General features: G+C 38.9%; 1 protein-coding gene across 1 annotated transcript in view; it reads left to right on the forward strand.

Annotated features, from left to right (window-relative positions):
• Positions 1-22,791, forward strand: part of RASA1 (RAS p21 protein activator 1) — a 69,019-nt gene that overhangs the window by 18,574 nt on the left and 27,654 nt on the right. Inside the window, exons 3-10 of the mRNA XM_076363054.1 lie at positions 1,869-2,004; positions 2,860-2,930; positions 5,592-5,709; positions 6,708-6,739; positions 8,387-8,439; positions 9,140-9,290; positions 18,693-18,771; positions 21,726-21,846. Of these exons, the coding sequence (XP_076219169.1) occupies positions 1,869-2,004; positions 2,860-2,930; positions 5,592-5,709; positions 6,708-6,739; positions 8,387-8,439; positions 9,140-9,290; positions 18,693-18,771; positions 21,726-21,846 (761 nt within the window). The remainder of the gene's footprint in view (positions 1-1,868; positions 2,005-2,859; positions 2,931-5,591; positions 5,710-6,707; positions 6,740-8,386; positions 8,440-9,139; positions 9,291-18,692; positions 18,772-21,725; positions 21,847-22,791) is intronic.

The following is a 22,791-nucleotide window of genomic DNA, read 5'->3' on the forward strand; positions in this document are numbered from 1 at the left end:
CTATGTCCCACAGAGACACCTTTTTTTGGTGTCTCTCTTGTTTGGTTTTTTTTTTTGGTTGGTTGGTTTTTTACCTTTTTTTGGTGAGTCAGAGTGATACAAAATATTTTGAAGGAAAATATTTATCTTTTAATCTTGTCCTTCAGAATTTTCTGTGATTACAGCAGTCTTTCTGTATTTGCTAGCTCAGCATTCTGAAGAAAGGTTTCATTTTAAGCTTGATGAAATAATCATCTGAAACACTAAATTTCATTTAGAACCTAATCTCTATTGAATAATTTACCAAGGAATCTTACAAAAAATATGCCAAAAGATCTAGCCTATGTCCTTAAAGTTACATTGTTTTCTGACTTCCCGTGCAGTGCTATATGCTTAAAAACTTCAGATTTCATCTCTGAAGATTCATCTTTGTATACGTGTTACATCACTGTTTGGGAGAAATAATTTAGTTGAAGGAACTGACTGAGAAGGAAGACTTTTGGGCAGGAATGTATCAGAACACTGACCTGCTAAAGAAAAAGAGTAAAAATGGAAGAAACCCATAAATAGCGTACTCATTTGGGATGAAGGATAAGTTTCTAGGCAATTGAATGTTTGGTGGTGTTTTTTTTTCCCCACCTTTTGTTTTTGAGTTGTTCACAAGCTTTGTGAAGAGGTCAAACATGAAGTAGAACACTAAGAAGATTCAAATATGTTTGTTCTTGGTACTGTAATTTATTTTGAAATATCCTTCAGATAATTTGTCTGTCTTCTGGAAACTGGAGAGACAATTAACATGAGCTTTTAAATTTTTTTTTTTAACAGCAAAATTTGCTTAGCTTGGTAATAATTTGTTTCTCAATTTCTTACATTTTTGTAAGAATGCAAGTGAGCTGCTACTCAGGACTCCTGTCTGACCTCTGTGTGCTGGAAAAATTCAGGTCTGCTTGATGCCATCGATTTACATAATGTGGTCAATTCTTCGGATTATCAAAAATTTTTGAAGTTGTTTCAAATTAAGTACTTCTTCAATTTGCAAATGACTCTTGAGTGTAACAGGAATGTTTTAAATACTGTTAACTCTTTTACCTAAAGAAATAATTTCTGACTGCTTTTAGAATTTGTATTGACTAGCAATGTGAACAGACGTGGTACTTCCCATTTTTGATATGACAGCGCACTAACGAATCTCTGTACTTTCAGGAAAAACACAACCCTTAAAGAATAAAATGAACAGTTTTGTAAGAATACTTTGTTGTGTTAAACTACTGAAATGGTTTTGTATGCTTTTTTGCCATTAGTTAGCAAATTTTTAAATTGAGTATAAGGAGATACTTCGATTACTCCAAAGTAATTTCTTAACTTTTAACATGGATGCTAAAAAACTAAGAAAGTGACTAATTTTTGAAGGTGTTTGTTTTCTGCATTATATAATCAAGTGCAGTTATTTGTTGTTAAAATACTTTAATATGTTGTTAAATGTGTATAAGCCTGTCATAAAAAGAGTATGTCCTCTATGATACAAGTAATGATGCTGTTGTCTCTACTAGTGCATTATTTCAGTTTTCCAGGATACCCACAATACATTTTTCTGTTTAACTTCATTTAGTTCCGACAAATGTACTGGCTTTTTTGTGAATCAGCACTTCTGTTAGAGTCTTAAAATACTGGTGTGTCATGCAATATATATCCGCAATTTTTGATGAAGTATTCATTAGCTAAGATTTACTTATGTGTTTATGGAGAGCTTGTAATACTGCATTTTGCTGAATGTAGACACTGCTTTAAAAATTAAATATTATCCTAATATCTTTTTTCTAAAAAAAAAAAAAAAAATTGGTAGCAAAATATTTTCTTATGTCAAGCTTCTTTTTTTTTTTTATCAACAGGATTATTGCCATGTGTGGGGACTATTACATTGGTGGACGTCGTTTTGCTTCACTCTCGGACCTAATCGGTTATTACAGTCACGTCTCCTGTTTGCTGAAAGGGGAAAAGCTCTTATTTCCAGTAGCACCTCCAGAGGCAAGTAGTAAAATTTTTATAGTAAAATTTTTAAGTGTCGCTCACTTAAATGTTAGCAACTTTAATCACCATTCATAGCTTTCTTTTGGAAAAAGCATTGTAGAAAGTTTCCTGTAGTTCTACATAGGCTCAGCATATGTTGAAGTATAAGGACTATAAAAATGCATTCTTACTGATACAAAGTAACAATTAAAAAAAAAAAAATTGCTGTTTAAGGAATATGTGTAATGAGAAAGCTAGATGTCGGGTGTTGCAGTTATCTCCAAATGTAGTAATAGCATTGTAAGTAAACAGAGATAAACAAGAAAATGTGCAGTTCTTGGCTAGTAAGGAGCACCATTGTAATGTAACCTCTACTGTTTTGTGATATTTTGTGTATCTAACCACAGTTTCAAAATATTCATCCTGGAAGTAACCAAGGTTTCTGAAAATGGGGCTTCTTTCACATGCCCATCCTTAAAACAATATAAGTCCTCCCCGCCCCCCCCAACAAAACCCAAAACCTAAATAAAGATGTTTCTGAATGTTAAACTTCTGTAAATTTCCACTCTAAGTGGAAGAAAGTTTAAAAGTATATTTTTATGGAAATTATCTTGCTGGTAATTTATTTTGAACATGATAAACATACATTATGTGTCATGCTAGAAGAGGAAACAAAATGAGAGCTCTCGTAGCTAAGTGTATGAATTACGCTAGCTCTCAGTGGTTTTGAGCTTTGAAAATTTAAAACTGGCAAGGGGGATATAAGTGACTGTTACCAGTCCTTTGCCTCAGAATAGCATAATGCTGGGGAGAAGAATTCTACAGTAGAAAGAGGGAAAAGTATTATCTTTGCTCTCTTCTCTTAAATTGTAGCCTGTGGAGGACAGAAGGAGAGTTCGAGCAATTCTACCTTACACCAAAGTGCCAGAAACTGATGAAATAAGGTACGTTTTAATAATAGTAGCAGTTGTGAAATTCTCAAGAGTATTTATAAATACAAATACTATACTAATATAGTATGTGTTCATATGCAAATACTGTCCAGTTGCATCTTAAACTTAACACAGTTAGGTTAAAGGATGATGCCTTTCTGTTTTTTTGTTGGAAATAGCAATAAGACTTTTTATTCTCAGTATATCTGTTTGTATTAATCGTAAGAGAAGTCACATTAGGTTTATAGAGTAAAATTAGTAATGTTATAGTTTGAAGTGTGTTTTATAAAGCCCTAGATTTTTCTCCAAGAGAGTAAATTTGTCTATGAAAGAATTCTGCGCAGAAATGCCTTGTGAGTGTGTGAAATAAATGAGCTAGGCTTTTTTTCCTGAACTGCCACAGAACTAACTCATAGCAGATAAATAGTTCAAGCCAAATCAATTCTGACTACTAGAAGGAGATTGTTAGCATTGACTACGCATAAATGGAAGAACAGAGTATTTAATGCCTTCTTTGAAATAAGGAAAAAGGAGCAACGTTAAGAAAGCTTTGCCTCTAATGTTCTAGTACTCATTTTCTTACCTGTGCTTAGAAACTTGGTGACTATTTTTTTCTAAGTTCTCTTTACTTCTCTATCCATAAAATGGAGCAAGAATGATTCTCCCTTCCCTTCCCTTCTCATCCCTCCCTCCTTTTGGAAAGAGTCTGTATTGAACAAATGATACTTCTAAATGTGTAATCTCCCATAATTTTAAGATCTTAAAAAATTCCTGAATTGCAGGCCTATATCTCATATTCTCATACTTTTCTGTTAGCTGTTACTCACCTCCTTTCTAACACTGGTACCTCAATAATTTCTTAGGGATTGCCTGTACTCCCCACCTTTCTTGCATTTTCATGAGATGCTCTGTGGAAAGGAAACAAAACCAACAGTCCCATATCCAACAGAAAAGCATGTGCTGGTTACTTGGAATGGATACTGCTTTCTTGAGATGTCAGAATTACTTTTTTCAGACGGAAAAGTAGGAAGATTTGAAAGAGATTTGTAGTGATTTCTCATCTCTCTAATGAGACAGTCTTGGTTTCATAAGTTGATTTAACACACCAATTGAATTGGGAATTAGCTTGTTTTGGGGAGTATTAGCCTAAGATACAGAGAAAGGTATATGAGAGCTTTATATCCTCATTGGGATGGAAATTTATTCCAAGGCTCACAGTCCAGTCCTTTCTGACCTCTTTAAAGAATGCTGGGAGGATATTTGTCTTTGAGATTATGTTTTTCTAAGCGGATGAGAAGAAGGTGGTAAGACAGGGGAGGGACTCTCTAATTGCATATTGCAAGTAAGGCTTCCTACTACGTGTAAGAATAAAAAGATAAATTCAGTCCATTAACTGCCTTATTGCACCTACCAACTTAAGAGGCAAAAGCATTTTATTATTTTGCTATCATAACAAAAATTGTAGAAAATTATACCTTTTCTCCCTCTTTTAGGATACAGCTAAAATGCAAAGTTCTGTGCTTGGGTTTTGAGATCCACATGTTCATGGCATAGCTGGGACCAAAGTTCGCAGTTTGTTCTAGGTGAAATTAATATGCTCTTGAAGACTTTATGCATTTCAGAGAATCTTCACTTACAATTTTAATTATCATAGTTAATATTTAGAAAGTTTGAAGTATTATAGGCTTAATTACAGCCTGTGTTCCATGCAGTAACTTAATATATAGTTCTTGTAATAGAGCTGATGGAGGGTGCTCTTGCTGTCACCCATTCTTAGGATTTAGATTCATTAGCAGCTGAATTTATTCTGTGTTTTCAATAGTGGTTTGCTGTTTTTTGTTCTTTAATTCTTGCTGTTTGCTTTGTGCTCGAGTTAACGCCTTTTCTATTAGCCTACTTCAAATGAGAGAAATGCCATAGAAATTTGCTGTGTACTTTTGGACTGAAATAGTAGTTAATGAGCTTCAATACTTTATTGCTATTTACTGTACCCTGATGCATCATCACACTTGATTGAGAAGTCTTGCTGTGCTACAGTGAAAGGTTTTCACATGACCTGAGTTTGGGATAACACCTAAGGAGTAACTTACACTAACCTTCCAGAAATGAAACTCCCTTAGACATGTTCATGCTTCTTATTTATGCTTTTCTTGTAGCTAACTGCATGGCTTCTCTGGTAACTGTTCTGTACTCTCTTTGTAGCACTTGGCTTCATAGGCGAGAACATAAAGAATAGATATTCCACAGCCTTTTATTATACAAGATTAGCTTTCGATGAAAGGAGTATTATTTTCTTACAGACTATTAAGGGTATCTCTGGTTATTTTAATTGTGTTTAGTATTTGATCTCTCTTGATAAAAGAACAGTATTACTATCTTTTAATATTGTTGTGGCATTATTTTTGTTTTATACATCCTTAGCATGCTTTGAAGTTGACAGGACTGAAGTATGTCTTAGTAAATGTAAATCAAAAGTATAAATACTCATATATAGTATCCACTTAACTGTGAGGAAAAATACACATGATGTGCATGGGGTATCAATTCATGCATTTTTCACAAACATGTTTTCTCAAATATTTTGCAGAAATTATACTCAAGAATTCATTGTGTTCATTAAACTTTATATTATGATTGTATCTCTGATTTAAATCTTGCTGTAACCCTCTTCAGTTTCCTTAAAGGAGACATGTTTATTGTCCATAACGAATTGGAAGATGGCTGGATGTGGGTTACCAACCTACGGACAGATGAGCAAGGTCTTATTGTAGAAGACCTGGTAGAAGAAGTGGTAAGTAACTTTTATACTCAAATTTCTTAAATGAATGAGATTTTTGGTAAAATAATATTGAAATAAACCAAAACTAGTGACATTTAATTGCCTGTTTTCTAGTTATGTACTTTTCTAAACCTAGTAATTGGATCTGCTCGTTTTAATATAATATAACAAACCTTTAAGCCTAATTCAGTATCAAAAAAAAGTGCTTATTCACGTGTTGTCGAAAGAGAGGTACAAGTGAATGGTACTGTAAATTTACAGGCAGTTTCCTAAACTCGACTGTCCTGGTAAACAATCTGCTACTCATTTAATTGCATTCTTTTTTTATATTTGCCATGAAATGTTCACAAACTGTGTAGAATGTGATTTTTGCATTGTGGTAGGCCTTTCTCTTTTTTTAAGGATGAAGTGTGGGTTAAAAATGTATTGATGAGTTAATTATACTTAGAAGGGCTTGTGTGGGCTCAGGAAGCTAACCAGGTGACCTGCAGATAATTCAGTTACTGTAGGGAAACAGATGGTTTAATATACTTCAGAAGGGAAAAAAAAAAAAAAAATTTTAACAAGCTCAGCATTGCTTTGGAGTCAAATATTATCAAATATTTTTGATAATATTTTCCTGCACAGTACATATGTTTTGCTAATAGCAGCGTTACCTGCAGATGCTTCTCACAGATCTGTGTCAGGATGTGAATGGCTAACTTGAAGTGGCAGTACTAGACTATTTATCAGTGATTAAGTTAACCTTAGGAGAACTAAGATTTTAAAAAGTTACCACCTCTAAAGAAGGACTTGAAAGTCCTCTGAAAGAACATATTTTGGCTGAACTTCCACTTAGTGAATGAAGAAGAAAACGTCTTTTCATGGAACTGCAATAAGCCCTTTAGTTCAAAAATGTCTCAGACTTCTTAATGTTTTTTTCTACAGAAGGTCTTAACCTGTGAAGTTTATTTTTTTTTAAACTGAGCTGTACTGTTGTCATGCACTTAATATGTTAATTTTCTCATTAGGGAAGAGAAGAAGATCCCCATGAAGGCAAAATGTAAGGATTTTTGTTTTGTTATTAAAAGCCATCATAACTGTTTGTAAACGTCAGCTATGACATTTCCCAACTTTTGGGAAGGTGAACCGAAGAGATTTATTTTTTTCATCTCAAGACATTTTTCTATACTAGCCGCTGAAGATGAATGGATAATTAACATGAAAGAGTCCTGTAATAGGTATGCTTATTGCTAATGGGTTTTGCAGTGTTAAAATCTTAGATGAGTCCCTGTGGGATCACTTTCAGCCAAAATATGCACAATGGAGTAGGTCTTGAACATAGTGTTTGCCTTAGAGGTAACCTTTTTTCACATCTGCAAACTGTAAATGCTGGAGAGAGAGCAAAGTACCATCAGAAAAATGATAGTGTGATAGTTACAGTTTGTCTCTGTTAGCTTCATGTAATAACACTTATGCATTAAGGAGGAAGCCGGAGGACTATAAGATTTGTTCTATTTGCTTAAATACTTAAATTTTTTTTAAAGATTGAATACAATTTAGAATCAACAATGTATTGCTATGCCAAGCTGTTGATAGATTTTCAGTAGTAAAGATGAGTGGCAAAGGAAAGTTCCAAAAAATTTCTAGTGGCTTGATTATTTCATCTGTCCTCCATTTGCTTGCTGTATTTGCACCTGCTGCTTTTTCTCTGTTGCTCAGTTTGCGATCTCCAAGAGGCTGATGGCTAAAGGAGGCATTTCTCGTTACCTTAATAGGAGAAAGAAAATCACTGGTGTATTTGTTGTTTGTTTACTGTTTGCTGGTGTTCTGCTAGTCAATTTGGCAGTGGGGATGCCTTCAAATGTAGGATTGATTTATTTATTTGCTTGCAAAGTAGTTTGTAGCAGATGCTTGGAGCTTTGATACTGTCTGTCCACAGTTATTTGTGCCACTCAGAGGAATCCTGGGGAGACAGTGATTTCTTCGAACATTCCAGTAGCCAGAAATTATCCTCTAAAGGTAGTATAGAAAGAAAGTTAGAACTAGAGCTCTTTTCTGATACATAAAAAGGCCATATTTTTAGCTTTCCTTTAAAAGACAGAATAACTATTAAGTTGTAGCATGTCAAGCTGTTCTGTATAGTTGTAAGTATCAGGCTGAGACTGGACAGAGGCTGCTGAACTTTTTTGGGACACTGCTCTGATACAGGACTCTGGGAAGGTACAAGGTGTGAGATCAAAGCAGTTTGTATTCAATAGTCTAACAAAGCTAGGTTTTATTTCCACAGCTTCTGGCAAAATCCAGTTTGAGTTTTTCTGTACGGTGTTTATCCTCCTTGTTTGAGCTTTGGATTTCACAGTTCGAGTAAATTGCTGTTTGAGACTGACTTCAAATAATGCCTATCAAATTATCTACCATTTAGACAATTCATTTTCATCTCTAAACACAGTTGGATTTGAACATCAACTACAAGCGTTGGACACTTTTATTGAAATTTATTTATTTATATACCTGTTAATGTTAGTTATTTCATGCTGCTGGTAGAACAGAACCATTAAGTAGCATAATCATTAATTATCTCATCTATATGTATTAGGTCTTTTTAAATAAAGATCAATTCATAGGTGCCAGAGCCTTGGATGTCACCACAGCCAAAAAAGAGAGCTGGTAGTCTTGCTTTCTAATTTTTCTCTTCATCTTTGTTAAGATGGTTCCATGGGAAGATCTCCAAACAAGAGGCTTACAATTTGCTGATGACAGGTACTTGTATTTCGGATTGAAATACAGTGGTACTGAAATGGCACAAAGTGATCCTATTCGTATTAAACTGTGGCAAAAGTTCCTTTTATGTGTGAACATGTATGAGTGTCTTAGTCTGACCAGCCCCTGTAGTTGTTACCTCTGTAGAATACTACACTGGAAGAAAACTGTTGTGGCTATGAGTATTGAGTGTGTTCTCAAGTACAGTTAATTTAGTAATTTTTTATTGAAATAATTTTTAAATTAATATATGTGTAATAAATTATTTCACTTATTGATGTCTTCATCAAAATGCTGTGGAAAATACGCTTTTATATACCTGAAGGAAAATATATTACAGACTTTTTTAGCCCTTTCATAGAGCAAATATTTCTTCATCAAGATTTCCGACCCATATTGTTAAATAGCATACTTTAAATATTAGAACAGAAATTGTTAATTTTTAAAAACATGTTGTCAAACTTTTTTTTTTGGATGCTCTTGCAAAGATGTGGCTAGGTTGCCAGCTACAGCTAAACCATTTTGCATTAATTTTGGCGAGTCTAGTACTAGTTCATCTAGTTTGAGATCACTGTTGGAACTTACCTTATAGACTGTATTTCTTCAAGTGTGCAATTCTTGCTAATTTATGTGGAAATAGATTTGATAAGGGCTCATATATAACACTAAGAAAAGTAACACTATTATGATGTCTTTTCAGTTGGTCAGGTGTGCAGTTTTCTTGTGAGGCCTTCAGATAATACACCTGGTGATTATTCACTTTATTTTCGGACCAGTGAAAATATTCAGCGTTTTAAAATATGTCCAACATCAAACAATCAGTTTATGATGGGAGGCAGATACTATAATAGGTAAGTTTTAATGGTAAAAAGAATTGTGCACATTTTATATTTGTGTAAAGAATTTGTATAACTTGCTCCTGATAATTATTTACTGCTATGATTATAAGACTGTAGTTTTCTTAATAGTATATTAACCATGTTACCTAAGTTGCTTAGTAGTTACTTGTAACTGAGCAAGTTCTTAAAGCTTGCAGAAGCCTAAGCGTAGCTTGTTTCTTTTGAAGTGTTGTCCTTCTTCCGCAGACCAGTTTCTTCACGCTGTAAATCGTGGATTGTATGGATCATATGTGGATCTGTAATTAAGAGCATGCTGTGTTGTCTTGGAAGCTACTATTTGTATTCTTATCTGTTTGAAAAGGGAAAATAAAATTGTTAATTTTATCTGAGACATTCAATAGGGTTTTCAAATAATAGAAATGGGTATTTACAGGAACTAGGAAAAAATACCTTTACTGTTGGAAAAAGTCATTAAATTGCATTGTAATATGTGCATGATACTTGGGTCAGAAGTACAGATCACTTCATTTAGAGTGAGCAAACTTGGGATGCATTTGTTTTGCTATTGGTACAAAAAAAATAATTTGTACAAAAAGAAATAACAAGAGATATGTTCCCCCTTTTGTGGGAGAAGCTATCAATAGAGCTCTATCCTTGATAATCTTGTTTTTAGAGTTGTTGTAGGTGCAAGACTTCTCAGTAGTGAAAACTCGTCTCCCTCTTTTCATGGAGGCCGTTGCCTGCCTCACAAAATCAGCACTTTTCCAGACTTGCTCACCTAGAACCAGGGCATTCTTTACCCCAATAGAGAATTTCTCTCACTTCCAGCTTGGCTTCTGAGTGGGTAGAAACCCAGCGGCTGGTGTGTCTGAGAAAATGTCGAGGTCTCCTAACTAAGAAGTTCAGTGGACTTCTTCATATGACTTCAAATGGAAGATGGTGTGAGGCTAAACAATTGGAACCTTATGAACCTATGCATGTCCCATACCCAGGCTGCTTGGATACCCTCTACATTAATCAGTCTGGCCTCCAGCCATCATTTCCTATTGAAAACCAAGCTAGCTGCAGTGTCAGCCTTGCATGAAGGTAAATGCTCTTTTGCCCATTCTCTAGTTACACGGCTTATTAGGAGGATGATAGGCTACCTGGAGCTCCCACTCTAGGTGATGTCAAACGAACTAGCAAATTAGTGGAACTCTTATTAGTCTCAAATGGGTTTGCAGCGTTAAATAGTACACCTTCAGAAAGTTACTACATTAAGTAAGTTATTACTTTAGAATACAGTGCTGGGTTGGCGTGTATGTAAATTACATTTATCCGAAGAAGATTCTTTCCATGGCGTTGAACGGAAAACAAGATTGTAAAGTTTAACAGCACTAAGTTATGACAAAATGCTTTTAGAATTTTTTTAATGTTTTGGTACCTAGTTTGCAGAGATCTTCATCAGTGTGAAAGAGAATCTGCGTAGCTTTAAAAGGCTTCATTTTTGTTGAATGTTTGGGAGAATTACTGCTATGCTCCTCGGCTCACATTCAGTCCAACTTAGTATGTGCTGCAAGCTGGTAAACTTCCTGGAAGTTCAAACATCTAATGAAGTATGCAATGCAAGATAATAAGGCCACAAAATGAAGATGGTAACTGCCAACATTCTGTAATGTAAGCTCTGCTGCAGGGGGCAATAAATAAGGAGCAGGAAAGAGAATAACTTTGTGGGCTTTTTAATTCTTGTATTAGTTCATTTAATGGGGATACTGTAAGAAAGACATCTTTAAATCTGTGAAGACTAACGTTGTTTTGTTGTATGGAATAATTGGAAGTGGCTAAAAAACAACAAAAGGCATTGAATCCAGAACAGAGGTATACAAAGCATGAATTTATGCAAGATAATGAAACTATTTATAAGCATTTCTTGGTGCAGAGAGTTCTGTCTTTGTGGCTTACCTAAAAATGTAGCGTTTGTCTTCAAGGTGAAAATACCAGATTCAAGAAGTACTGCTTCTTGCCAAGCTGGTGAAGAGGGCTTTAAACTAGAGATGCTGGGGGAGGGGAACCTCAGTCCGTCCCACTCCTACCAGTTTGATGCCAGGGCCAGCAATAGATGCCCAGAGCCTGGAGGAGGAACACAGGTCAGCAGGAGAGCGCCTGAAGAGCAGCATAAAGGAACTCCAGCCAGTAAGACAGCTTCATCGGGGGCACAACTTCAATGCGTCTATGCAAACGCATGTAGCATGGGGAATAAACAAGAGGAGTTAGAGACGTGCACACGTCTGCAGAGCTACGACCTTACTGGCATCATGGAGACATGGTGGGATGGCTCCTATGGTTGGACTGTTGGGATGGAGGGATACAGGCTCTTTACGAAGGATGGGCAGGGGAGACGAGGAGAGGGTGTCGCCCTCTGTGTCAATGACCAGCTGGAGTGCATGGAGCTCTGCCTGGGGATGGATGAACAGTTGACCGAGAGCTTATGGGTCAGGATTAAAGGGAAGGCAGGGACAGGTGACATTGTGGTGCGGATCTCCTACAGGCCACCTGGCCAGGAAGACCGAGCGGATGAGGCCCTCTATAGACAGATAGGAGCAGCCTCATGCTCACACGCCCTGATCGTCATGGGGGACTTCAGCCACCCCGACATCTGTTGGAGGGACAACACGGCAGGGCATAAGCAATCTGATAACTTCCTTCTCCAAGTGGTAGAGGAGCCAACGAGGAGAGGTGCTATGCTGGACCTTGTTCTCACCAACAAGGAGGGGCTGGTGAGGAGTCTGAAGCTCAGGGCAGCCTGGGCTGCAGTGACCACAAAATGGTGGAGTTCAAGATCCTGAGGGCACACAGCAAGCTCACCGCTCTGGACGTCAGGAGAGCAGACTTTGGCCTTTTCAGGGATCTGCTTGGTAGAGTGCCATGGGACAAAGCCCTGGAGGGAAGAGGGGCCCAAGAAAGCTGGGTAATATTCAAGGATCACCTCCTTCAAGCTCAGGAGCAATGCACCCCAACAAAGAGGAGGTCAGGCAAAAACACCAGGAGGCCTGCATGGATGAACAAGGAGCTCCTGGACAAACTCCAACACAAAAAGGAAGCCTGCAGAGGGTGGAAGCAAGGACAGGTAGCCTGGGAGGAATACAGAGAAGTTGTCCGAGCAGCCAGGGATCAGGTTAGGAAAGCTAAAGCCCCGATAGAATTAAATCTGGCCAGGGACATCAAGGGCAACAAGAAAAGTTTCTATAGGTACGACGGGGATAAAAGGAAGATGAGGGAAAATGTGGACAGAGAAGGCGGAGGTACTCAATGACTTTTTTGCCTTGGTCTTCCCCAACAAGTGCCTGAGCCTCACCGCCCAAGTTGCAGAAGGCAAAGGCAGGGACTGGGAGAATGAAGAGCCGCCCACTGTGGGAGAACACCAGGTTCGAGACCATCTAAGGCACCTGAAGGTGCACAAGTCCATGGGACCCGATGAGATCCATCCGTAGGTCCTGATGGAACTGGAGGAAGAAGTTGCTAAGCCACTATCCATCGTATTTGAGAAGTCGTGGCAGTCCGGTGAAGTTTCCACTGACTGGAAAACGGGAAACATAACCCCTATTTTTAAAAAAGGAAAAAAGGAAGACCCGGGGAAATACAGGCCAGTCAGTCTCATCTCTGTGCCTGGGAAGATCATGGAACAGATCCTCCTGGAAACTATGCTGAGGCACCTGGAGGACAGGGAGGTGATTCAAGACAGCCAGCATGGCTTCACCAGGGGCAAGTCCTGCCCGACGAACCTAGTGGCCTTCTATGATGGAGTGACTACATCAGGGGACACGGGAAGGGCTACAGATGTCGTCTATCTGGACCTCTGCAAGGCCTTTGACGTGGTCCCCCACAGCATCCTTCTCTCTAAACTGGAGAGGTATGGATTTGGTGGGTGGACTGTCTGGTGGGTGAGGAATTAATGGTCGCATCCAGAGGGCAGTGGTCAACGGCTCAATGTCCGGATGGAGATCAGTGACGAGTGGTGTCCACAGGGGTCCGTATTGGGACCGGTACAGTTTAATATCTTCATCAATGACATAGACAGTGGGATCGAGTGCACCCTCAGCAAGTTTGCAGATGACACCAAGCTGAGTGGTGTGGTCGACATGCCAGAGGGATGGGATGCCATCCAGAGGGACCTGGACAAGCTGGAGAAGTGGGCCCATGTGAACCTCATGAGGTTTAACAAGGCCAAGTGCAGGGTCCTGCACCTGGGTCAGGGCAACCCCTGCTAACAATACAGGCTGGGGGATGAAGGGATTGAGAGCAGCCCTGCTGAGAAGGACTTGGGGGTACTGGTGGATGAAAAGCTGGACATGAGCCAGCAATGTGTGCTCGCAGCCCAGAAGGCCAATCGTATCCTGGGCTGCATCCAAAGCAGCGTGGCCAGCAGGTCGAGGGAGGTGATTCTGCCCCTCTACTCTGCTCTGGGGAGACCCCACCTGCAGTACTGCGTCCAGCTCTGGAGTCCTCAGCATAAGAAAGACACGGACCTGTTGGAGCGGGTCCAGAGGAGGGCCATGAAAATGACCAGGGGGCTGGAGCACCTCTCCTGTGAAGAAAGGCTGAGAGAGTTGGGGTTGTTTAGCCTGGAGAAGAGAAGGCTTCGGGGAGACCTTCTTGCAGCCTATCAGTACTTAAAGGGGGCTTCTAGAAAAGATGGGGGCAAACTTTTCAGCAGGGCCTGTTGCGGCAGGACAAGGGGGAATGGCTTTAAACTAAAGGGGGGTAGATTTAGACTAGTTATAAGGAAGAAATTTTTTATGCTGAGGGTGGTGAAGCACTGGCCCAGGTTGCCCAGAGTGTTTCCAGGGTGGATGCCCCATCCCTGGAAACATTCCAGGTCAGGTTGGACGGGGGCTCTGAGCAACCTGATCTAGTGGAAGATGTCCCTGCCCACGGCAGGGGGGTTGGACTAGATGACCTTTAGAGGTCCCTTCCAACCCAAACTACTCTGTGATTCTATGATTCTATATGCATCTGTTCGACAGTTTCCATTAACTATAAGCTTTTTTATATTAAGCTGTTTCAAGAAATGCTCTCAAGGTATCTCCTTCAAAATCTGATACCAGTATTAGACTAGATCTTTACAAAATCATCCTTGGTAGTAGAGTATTTTTAATATTCTCTTACAGTTTTTGTGATTGTAATTGGGGTAAAAGATAAAATGAAAGCAATCTGCTCTTTGTCTACAGAGTATTGATGACAGTTATAGTCTCAATAAATTATAGACGAAGATTTTCCATACAAAAGTAAGAAGCTAAAGAATAGTAAGGAAACACAAAATTAAAGAAGTTTGTTTTGTTTCTCGGAAATTTTGCATATCCAGACATGGGACTGGAACCACGATAACCTATATAAGCAACACTATGTCCGTTTGTATTCCGGAGGAAGTTACTCCAGGTGATCATAGGGAAAGAGGTCCTGGGTACATCTCAGGAATCTCATAGTCTGTGCTGCGTAGGAAGACTTATTTTTCCACCAACCTGTTCCTTTTGCATGTGCTCCCAGCACTCTGTATGTAAATTGCTTAAAATTTCTGTTGATGAGTAGGACTGACGGGCTGTGTTTGCGGTCTGTCATACAGACATCTGCTGTCATTATTTCGTTCTCTTGTATCAGCTCTGCAGAACAGCCAACCTGTAGTCTTTTAGCTGTCCACCCGAAGGTCCCAATATATAGCACCTATATTGCGTACGTATTGCGGGAATTATGTTGACTGTGTAACAAAGGAGTATTTTCCCATGGACTTTAGTAAAGCGTTTAACTTTTGTGGATCTTTCTGTTTAATCCATGGATAACAAATTACTCCATTAGCCATCTTTCTACATTTTCATGGAAAAATTGGCAAAGCCGTGTCTTGGTGGTTGTACAGAGTCTGACTGGGGTGGAGTTAATTTTCTTTACAGCAGCCAGCATGGTGCCATGATTCAGAGTTGTGACTAAAATGGTGTTCATAACACACCAGTGTTTCGGTGCTTGCTGAGCAGTGCTTGCACAGCGTTGAGGCTTTCTCTGTTTTCCAGAGACCCAAATTGATCACAGAGATATGCTCATCAATAAAAACCAGAGGGAATGTTTCATCTTCCAAGGTGGGTGTTGCTTAGACTGTCTGAGCATCAGTCGTCTTGTGAGAGGTGGTGAGTGATTGCTTTTGCATCACTGGCCTCCCCTGCCCCCCTCTCCCCTTCACTTATTAAACTGTCTTTATCTTGACCCACGAGTTTTGTCCCATTTGCTTTTCCCGTTTTCTCCCCTGTCCAGAGGGCAGGGAATGAACAAGCACTGCAGGGTGTTTAGCTGCTGGCTGGGGTTGCCCCTCCACAGGTCTTTTAACGTCCCCCTCTTCCTCCTCCCCTTCTTGAGCTTTTATTGCTGAGCGTGACATGTGGCAGGGAATATCCCTTTGGCTGGTTCAGGCCAGCTCCCCTGCTGTGTCCGCTCCCAGCTCCTCGCCCACCCCTGTCCTACTTGCGGGGTGGGCGCAGGGGAGCAGAGTGTGGAAAAAGGAAAGCTTCAACACTGTAAGTATGGCTCAGCAATAGTCAAACACTGGTGTGCTATCAACACAGCATTTCAGTCACACGTCTAAAACGCAGCGCTGCATGGGCTGCTACGAAGAAAATTAACTCCATCCCAGGCAGACCTTGTACAGTCATGATTTAATAACTCTGTCATGAGACCTCAGTCCGAAGATGTGCAATTACTGGTGTATGGCTTTTACTATGAGGGTGATCGAAGACTGGAACAAGTTACTCAGAAAGGTACGGAGTCTCCATCCTTGGAGATGCTCAGGATATGACTGAACAAGGGCCAGAGCAACCTGCCATCGTTGACTCTGCTTTGAGCTGAGGGCTTGGGCTAGGTGGTCTCTAGAACTGCTTTCTGTGCTCAACCCTTCTGTGAATAACTTCCATATGTGTTTCATAGTGTTTTTACGTAGGATTGCATTTATTAATGTTTCAATTCTTATTTTAGAACATGTGGTAGAACATGTGGTAGGAAAAGCATACCAGGCCATTTCTCCTGTCATTTTCTTCTCTCTACCTGCCTTCTTTCCAAAATTCAACCTACATAACAGGTAGCATTCAAGAAAATCTGTAACATTAGGGGTTCTTCTTTATTTCTAGTGATTCTATGTCAAAGGAGAAGATAAGAAACGTTGGCTCAATAGTATATAGACTGAACAAGCTTTCAAGTTATCTTGAATTTGAGAGACAGCACAATTTGAAAACTTAGACGATTGGAAGATAATTTTGTTTCAACTGGTAGATTAATCTGTATTGTGACGGGCTGAACAATATGGGTTTAATAGTAATTCTTTGTCTTTATAATTTAACAGTGTATAGAATGGTGTTGTTTAGTTCTGCTTTCTGGATTCTTTGTCACTTGAAATATCAGCTGTTGGAATAACTCTCAATTCACTCTTTAAGTATTAAAAAAAAAATAACTGCTCATGGCGGTGTAGCCAAGTCCTGGGGTACTTAACAAGCCCTATGCTGAGCGTTTTAAAATTACTAAAGTAACTGTAATGTAGTCTTGAAATCCATCTTTATTTCTGTATATCAAACCAAGTTTAATGTTTGTTGGGTTTTTTTTTAAATCCATGTTTATTTATACCTTCCTTGATGCATTTTGTTAAGTAGGATTTTTGTTGCCGTCAGACATTGAGGAAGACTATGATTCATTTTCCTGTCCCCTAGATAAGTTTTGTGGTCAGTCTGATTTCATGGTTGACGTTTTACATGTTAGATAACTCTGATCACTTGTAATTCACATTCTGTAGTGTACTTGTCTAGAGATAGCTGGTATCTTTGTGTTTGCAGTGTTCAGTTTTTTCAGGCGTTTGAGCTGTCGTAGTGGTAAGGTAATATAAAAAGTGACCATCTGAACCGAGTTCACTTGAGGGAGGAGAGGGCTGCAGAGCCAAGCCCTTAGTTGCTCCATCAAGGCATAAAGTCCTAGTCTATGTGGTACTTTAATTACAAAAGGCGTTTTCAAATATAACTGAGTTTATTCTTCAGCCCATTTTACAAAATTGGAAGAAATTAGGCACCTGCTCCTTATATTGAGGAACTCTTGCTGGCATTTTTAACCAAGGAAGGAGAGGAGGCATTGACAGTCAAGGTATTCTTAAGTGAGTGCGAAAAATTATATAGTTATATAATGCTGTTTTACTTAGCTACTGCCAACATCTCATGGTATTCAACGTACAAAATATAATGACTGAGTCATTATTTTCTGTAGTGGCAAAGCTTAAATTTTTATGCAGAAAATGATGCAGGTTGCATCTCGGTAAAAATTGAAAGGAATTATTTGATTTCAGTAATACTGAAAGAGAAATTCATGCCATTCTACATACCTGAAAAACAAAAATATTTGTGGGAAGATTAGTTATTTTATCAAGCGTGCACTAGTTCATAGCTTTAGAATGTGAGAGAGAAAAGTGAACAAAGTTGTCTTGCTATAGCTTTATTTAAATGTTTTTTGAGATTATTTTTACAGTATCAGATACTGTTCCTGTGTTGGACACAACCATATCCAATTGTAACAGGTCAAAGCTTTCATTGCTGCATGCCTTGTCTATCTTTGCACAGACAGCTAAGTATGCATGAAGTGAGAAGGCACACTCAGTATATTTTGTTTTCTACTTAATTATTTAGTTCTTTTTTTAGGTTGATATTTTGCATACAAATGATTAATTTCTATTGATGTTCATGTTGCTGTTCTTTATTCCAGTGTAAATTTCAGTAACTGCAAAAATAAGTTAGAGCAACTCAGATGCCTTGAATTTCAGCTTGTATCTGTCACTACTTCTCTCCTGAGCCTTCCAAACACAATTGCAATCTGAATCTGGTGATTGTCATGAATGCTACCCTGTAGAGGAGTGGTACTGATTGAGTATTTAATTTAACAGGATAGCTCAGTGATTTCCAAGTGAAATCTGTATAAACCCTGCTACAAACCTTTTCTGTTTCCTATTCCTGTCCTCCTAGAAAGAAATTGCTCTGCACTTGCGGTATTTCCCATTCCCCTTCCCTAGTTACTCTAGGACTGAAAATTATTGCCAATGACATAGCAATTTTTAGCCTGGTTGGAGAGCTGGTAATGCACATGTGCTACTTGAATATGGAAAAAGCAGTGTCCTCATTTGGCATTTTTAAGCAACTAATTAAAATATTTTGCAGAGTTTAGAATTAATACATTCTGAATACAGTTTTGTGAACTTTCTTGACTTCAGTATATTAGTAAATTCGCATTGCTACAAATGAGATTATGATGTTTAACACTTGATTTTATTAAAACTTTGAGTTTTCTGTGGTTGTATGGAAAAGCAAATTCTCAAACAGAGGAAAAACTAACCTGTTTAACATTTGAATCCTCTTTTTCTTAATGGAACAGTATTGCTGACATCATTGAGCACTATAGAAAAGAACAGATTGTTGAAGGATATTACCTTAAAGATCCTGTTCCAATGCAGGTAAGATTTCATCTCTGAGCATTTGTTGTTGAAGAGACAGACCTAATCATCATCAAATCAATTTATGAACTGAATTACAGCAGAGATACCAATGGTAGTTAAACAGCATCACCTCCAATTTTAATGTTTTCAGCTTGCATGTTTCTTTTGTTTTATCCTCAAATGCATTCACTTACCAAAGGTTGGCTTGTAGTCAACAGACAATATGGTAAGCTCTATCTGTCCTCTGAGGTGCTCATCCTCTGCTGTGTGCCCCTAGCTCTGGTCCCTGGCTCAACCGTGCTGTGCCTTAGTCCCATGTTAGGGGGAACCAGGCTCCCCTCCTGTCTTCTGTGTCTGGGACTTTTCTTCTGTCAGAGGAAACCTGTATGCACAGAAAAGCTTTAGGGATGATGATTGCAGGGCTTGTTCTTGAGTGCTCTTGCCCCATAGCAGAAGTTCATCCCAAGAGACCACCAGTAATAAGCACACTACATCATCTAGCTTTTCATAAGCTTATAGCTAGTGATAAAGTATACGTGTATATTTTGTTCCCTCTCTGTTCCCAAACTTTCCTGTTTCAATGGTTAGAAATTTGCCTTTAATTTCCTCCCTAGAGTTACAGTCAATTCATACCCCTTTGTGAGATCTGTCGTATTAATACGAGAACATTTCCTGTACTCTCCCTTAGTCAGCTCACTAAGCTAAGCATACCAAAGCTGATCCTGTCCCTTTGTAATGTTCTTGTAGTTGCCCTGCTGCCACTAATTTTGGTGCGAGCTCACCTTTCTTGAATGTGGTGGACCAGAACAGTTTAGAGTACCATGTCATGGGTAATTCCCTTTCTGTCTGGAAAATACTTAACAGAAATATCTTAGAATAGGTGTCATTTTCTGTGGTAGGTTGACCCTGATGAGCAGCTAAGGACCCACACCTTTGTTTGCACACTCCCCTCTCCTGCAAGATGGGGGCAAAAGCAAAAAACAAACCTCTGGGTTGAGATAAATACAGTTTAATAAGCAAAGGAAGGGATGGTGGGGTTGATGCAAAGGCAATCAGGCAATCACTCACCACCTCCCACAAGCAGACTGATGCCCAGCTGGTCTCTTGAGCAGTGGTTGCCCAGGAAGACAACCCCACACACACACGGTTCTATTGCTGATCATGATGTTACATGGTGTGGAATATCCCTTTGGTCAGTTGGCATCAGCTGTCCCGGCTGCGTCTGTGCCCAGCATCTTGCCCACCCAAGCCACCTCGCTGAGGAGGGGGGCAGTGTGGGAAGTGGAGGAAGTCTTGAGGCTGTGCGAGCACTGATCAGCAAGAGTTGCCAGCACTGTTTTAGTCACAAAACCAAAACACAGTACCAGAGGGGCTGCTGTGACAAAAGTTAACTCCATCCCTGCCAGACCCACTATGTTGTCATAGCCACGTTATATCATAGATCAGTCCTGTGAATGACTCAGCTGTTCCAAGTTTCTCATTTTCTGTGTTCTAGTGGTAAGTATCAACAGGTGTAACTTTTATGTTGTACTAGTAGACTTACACCTGGTTGTTCTGTTCTTTCCTATACTGCTAATTGTGTTGTGTCATCAGTGCTTCCCAGTTGTTTGCTGCTGTTAACTCGCGCTCGGTAATGTGGTTGGGACAAAAAGCAAATACGAATCTTGAGACTGCTCCTTGAGAGGCTTCACTAGTAACTTCCCTCATGCTCCATCATTCCTCTTGAATCATGGCAGTAATTGTCTTAATTTTAACTTTTTGCATATGCACTTACAGTTCCTGCATTAATAATCTTCTCTGCATTGACTAATTTTCCATGTGAGACTACTTCAGATTCTTTTAACCTATTCAGATATATTTGTGACTTTGTTTAACAATTTAGTGGTCAGTGGTGCAATTTGTGTTCAGCTTTGTGTTATCTACCTTCCACATATTACCATGCTCTATGTTTTTGAGGGGAAAAAAAATTCAAAAGTCTTCCATACCTTTAGGGTCAGTCTGATTGACTTCCTGTGTCTAATATGAAATGTACTTAAAAATATTTGTCACTAGATCGGTTGTTTTGTGCACTGTTCCTTGCATAATTATGTTATGGAGATTATCTTGAGCTCATAAACATCTGGATGTTGCTTCCATTGTAGGTCCTGTAATTCGTGTTAGTATTACCAAAGTATTTTTCATCTTGCTTTTGTCATGTTGTTCAAAATCATAATTCTTGTAGATATATGGGCAGGAAGAAAAGCAGAATATTTAGTATGAGCCAGTTCATATGTCGTTTTTCATCTCAATGCTCTTCTCACTGCTTGACAGTCTTGCTTTTCATGTTTTCTTACGGCTAAAGAACTTTTGCTGACCAGCTTACTCAGTAAGGTCAAACTTGGCTTGGCTTTTGGCCATTCTCATTTGTTACTTGTGTTTCCAGATCCTACAGTTTTCTGTGCGAATTTATCTTTTTTTCTGCTTTCTTCTCTTGTCTTGAGTGCTTCTCAGTTAGGACATGTGAGTTCTAATGAGATTAATGAGGGACCGTGCAACTTTGAGTTGGTTTTAATTGTGATCTACACAACTCTTGTTGCCTCAGAGTTTATCCATGATTACTCAGTCCCAAAAGCTTTGGTAGAAGACAGAAGCTAGATAAATCTTTAAAACCTTGCATAAATTTAACAGAAATCACGGTGAAAGATGCTGCTTTTTATTTAATATGAAAAAGACACAATGTTACTTTGTAGAAGTTGGTCTGGATTGAAAACTTTTCTCCTCTGTCATAATTCTGGAAATACGGAAATAGTTATATTACATTTCTAGCAAGGGTATTGTATGAAAAATTATATTGCTTTATTAAAATGTATGAGAGAACAATAGTAGTGAGTTGGTAGCATTCAGTAAGATGATCCTGGTTGCAGTTTAATAGCATGCAATTTTTTAATGGTGATTTCTGAGCTTAAAATATGTTTTTCTTACATATTTACCAGCACCAAGAACAAGTGCTTAACGATACAGTGGATGGAAAAGAAATCTACAATACAATTCGTCGGAAAACAAAGGATGCTTTTTATAAAAATATTGTCAAAAAAGGTTATCTTCTGAAAAAAAGTGAGTTATGTTTACTTCTATGAATTTTTTTCCTAAAAAAATGCAGATATGGATCACAGAATATCTTGAGTTGGAAGGGACCCATAAGGATCATCGAGTCCAACTCCCTGCTCCTCACAGGACTACATAAAACTCAACCATATGACTTAGGGCATCACCCAGATGCTCCTTGAACTCTGACAGGCTTGGTGCCGTGACCACTTCCCTGGGCACCCTGTTCCAGGGACCGCCCGCCCTCTCAGTGAAGAACCTTTTCCTAATGTCCAGCCTGAACTTCCCCTGACGCAGCTTCATTCCATTTCCTCGTGTCCTATCGCTGGTCACCAGAGAGAGGAGATCAGCACCTCTCCCTCCGCTGCCCCCCTTGAGGAAGTTGTAGACTGCAATGAGGTCACCCCTCAGTGACGAGGTCACCCCCTCAGCTTTCTCTTCTCCAAGCTGAACATACATACTTAGTGCATTTAGTGTAGTAGTGGTACTAGAAAGGACAAAACTGAAGTGGCAAGAGGTTCTAGAAAGTGTGTGAAGGGTATGAAAGATCTCTTTCCTTAAGTAGTACATGAATAGAACAACATGATACGTAAAATTACATGCAGTGTGCAAATGCTGATTGGCAGTTGTTCTGAAAAAAATCAGAACACAGCACAAAAACTAGGCATCCTTGTCAAAGGTAGCATTCAAACTCATTAAATGAAGTATATTTTCATAAAAAGTGTTTGTATTTAATATGGAACTCGTTGAATTCTAGCTGATAGACTAGGTTAGAGAGAGCTAGAATAGTATAAATCTGTACATTCGTTGGAGAGCACAGCTGGTTTAATTTTGTTATTCCAAGTTAGGTCATATGTTTTAAATCTTAAATTTAAAATGTATATACTGCTGTACAAGATACATAGCAACGTTTTTAGGGTTCTAACACTGACACAGTCAACATGTAATAAATAC

Source organism: Aptenodytes patagonicus, chromosome Z, assembly GCF_965638725.1.
Source record: "Aptenodytes patagonicus chromosome Z, bAptPat1.pri.cur, whole genome shotgun sequence".
Classification (NCBI taxonomy): domain Eukaryota; kingdom Metazoa; phylum Chordata; class Aves; order Sphenisciformes; family Spheniscidae; genus Aptenodytes; species Aptenodytes patagonicus.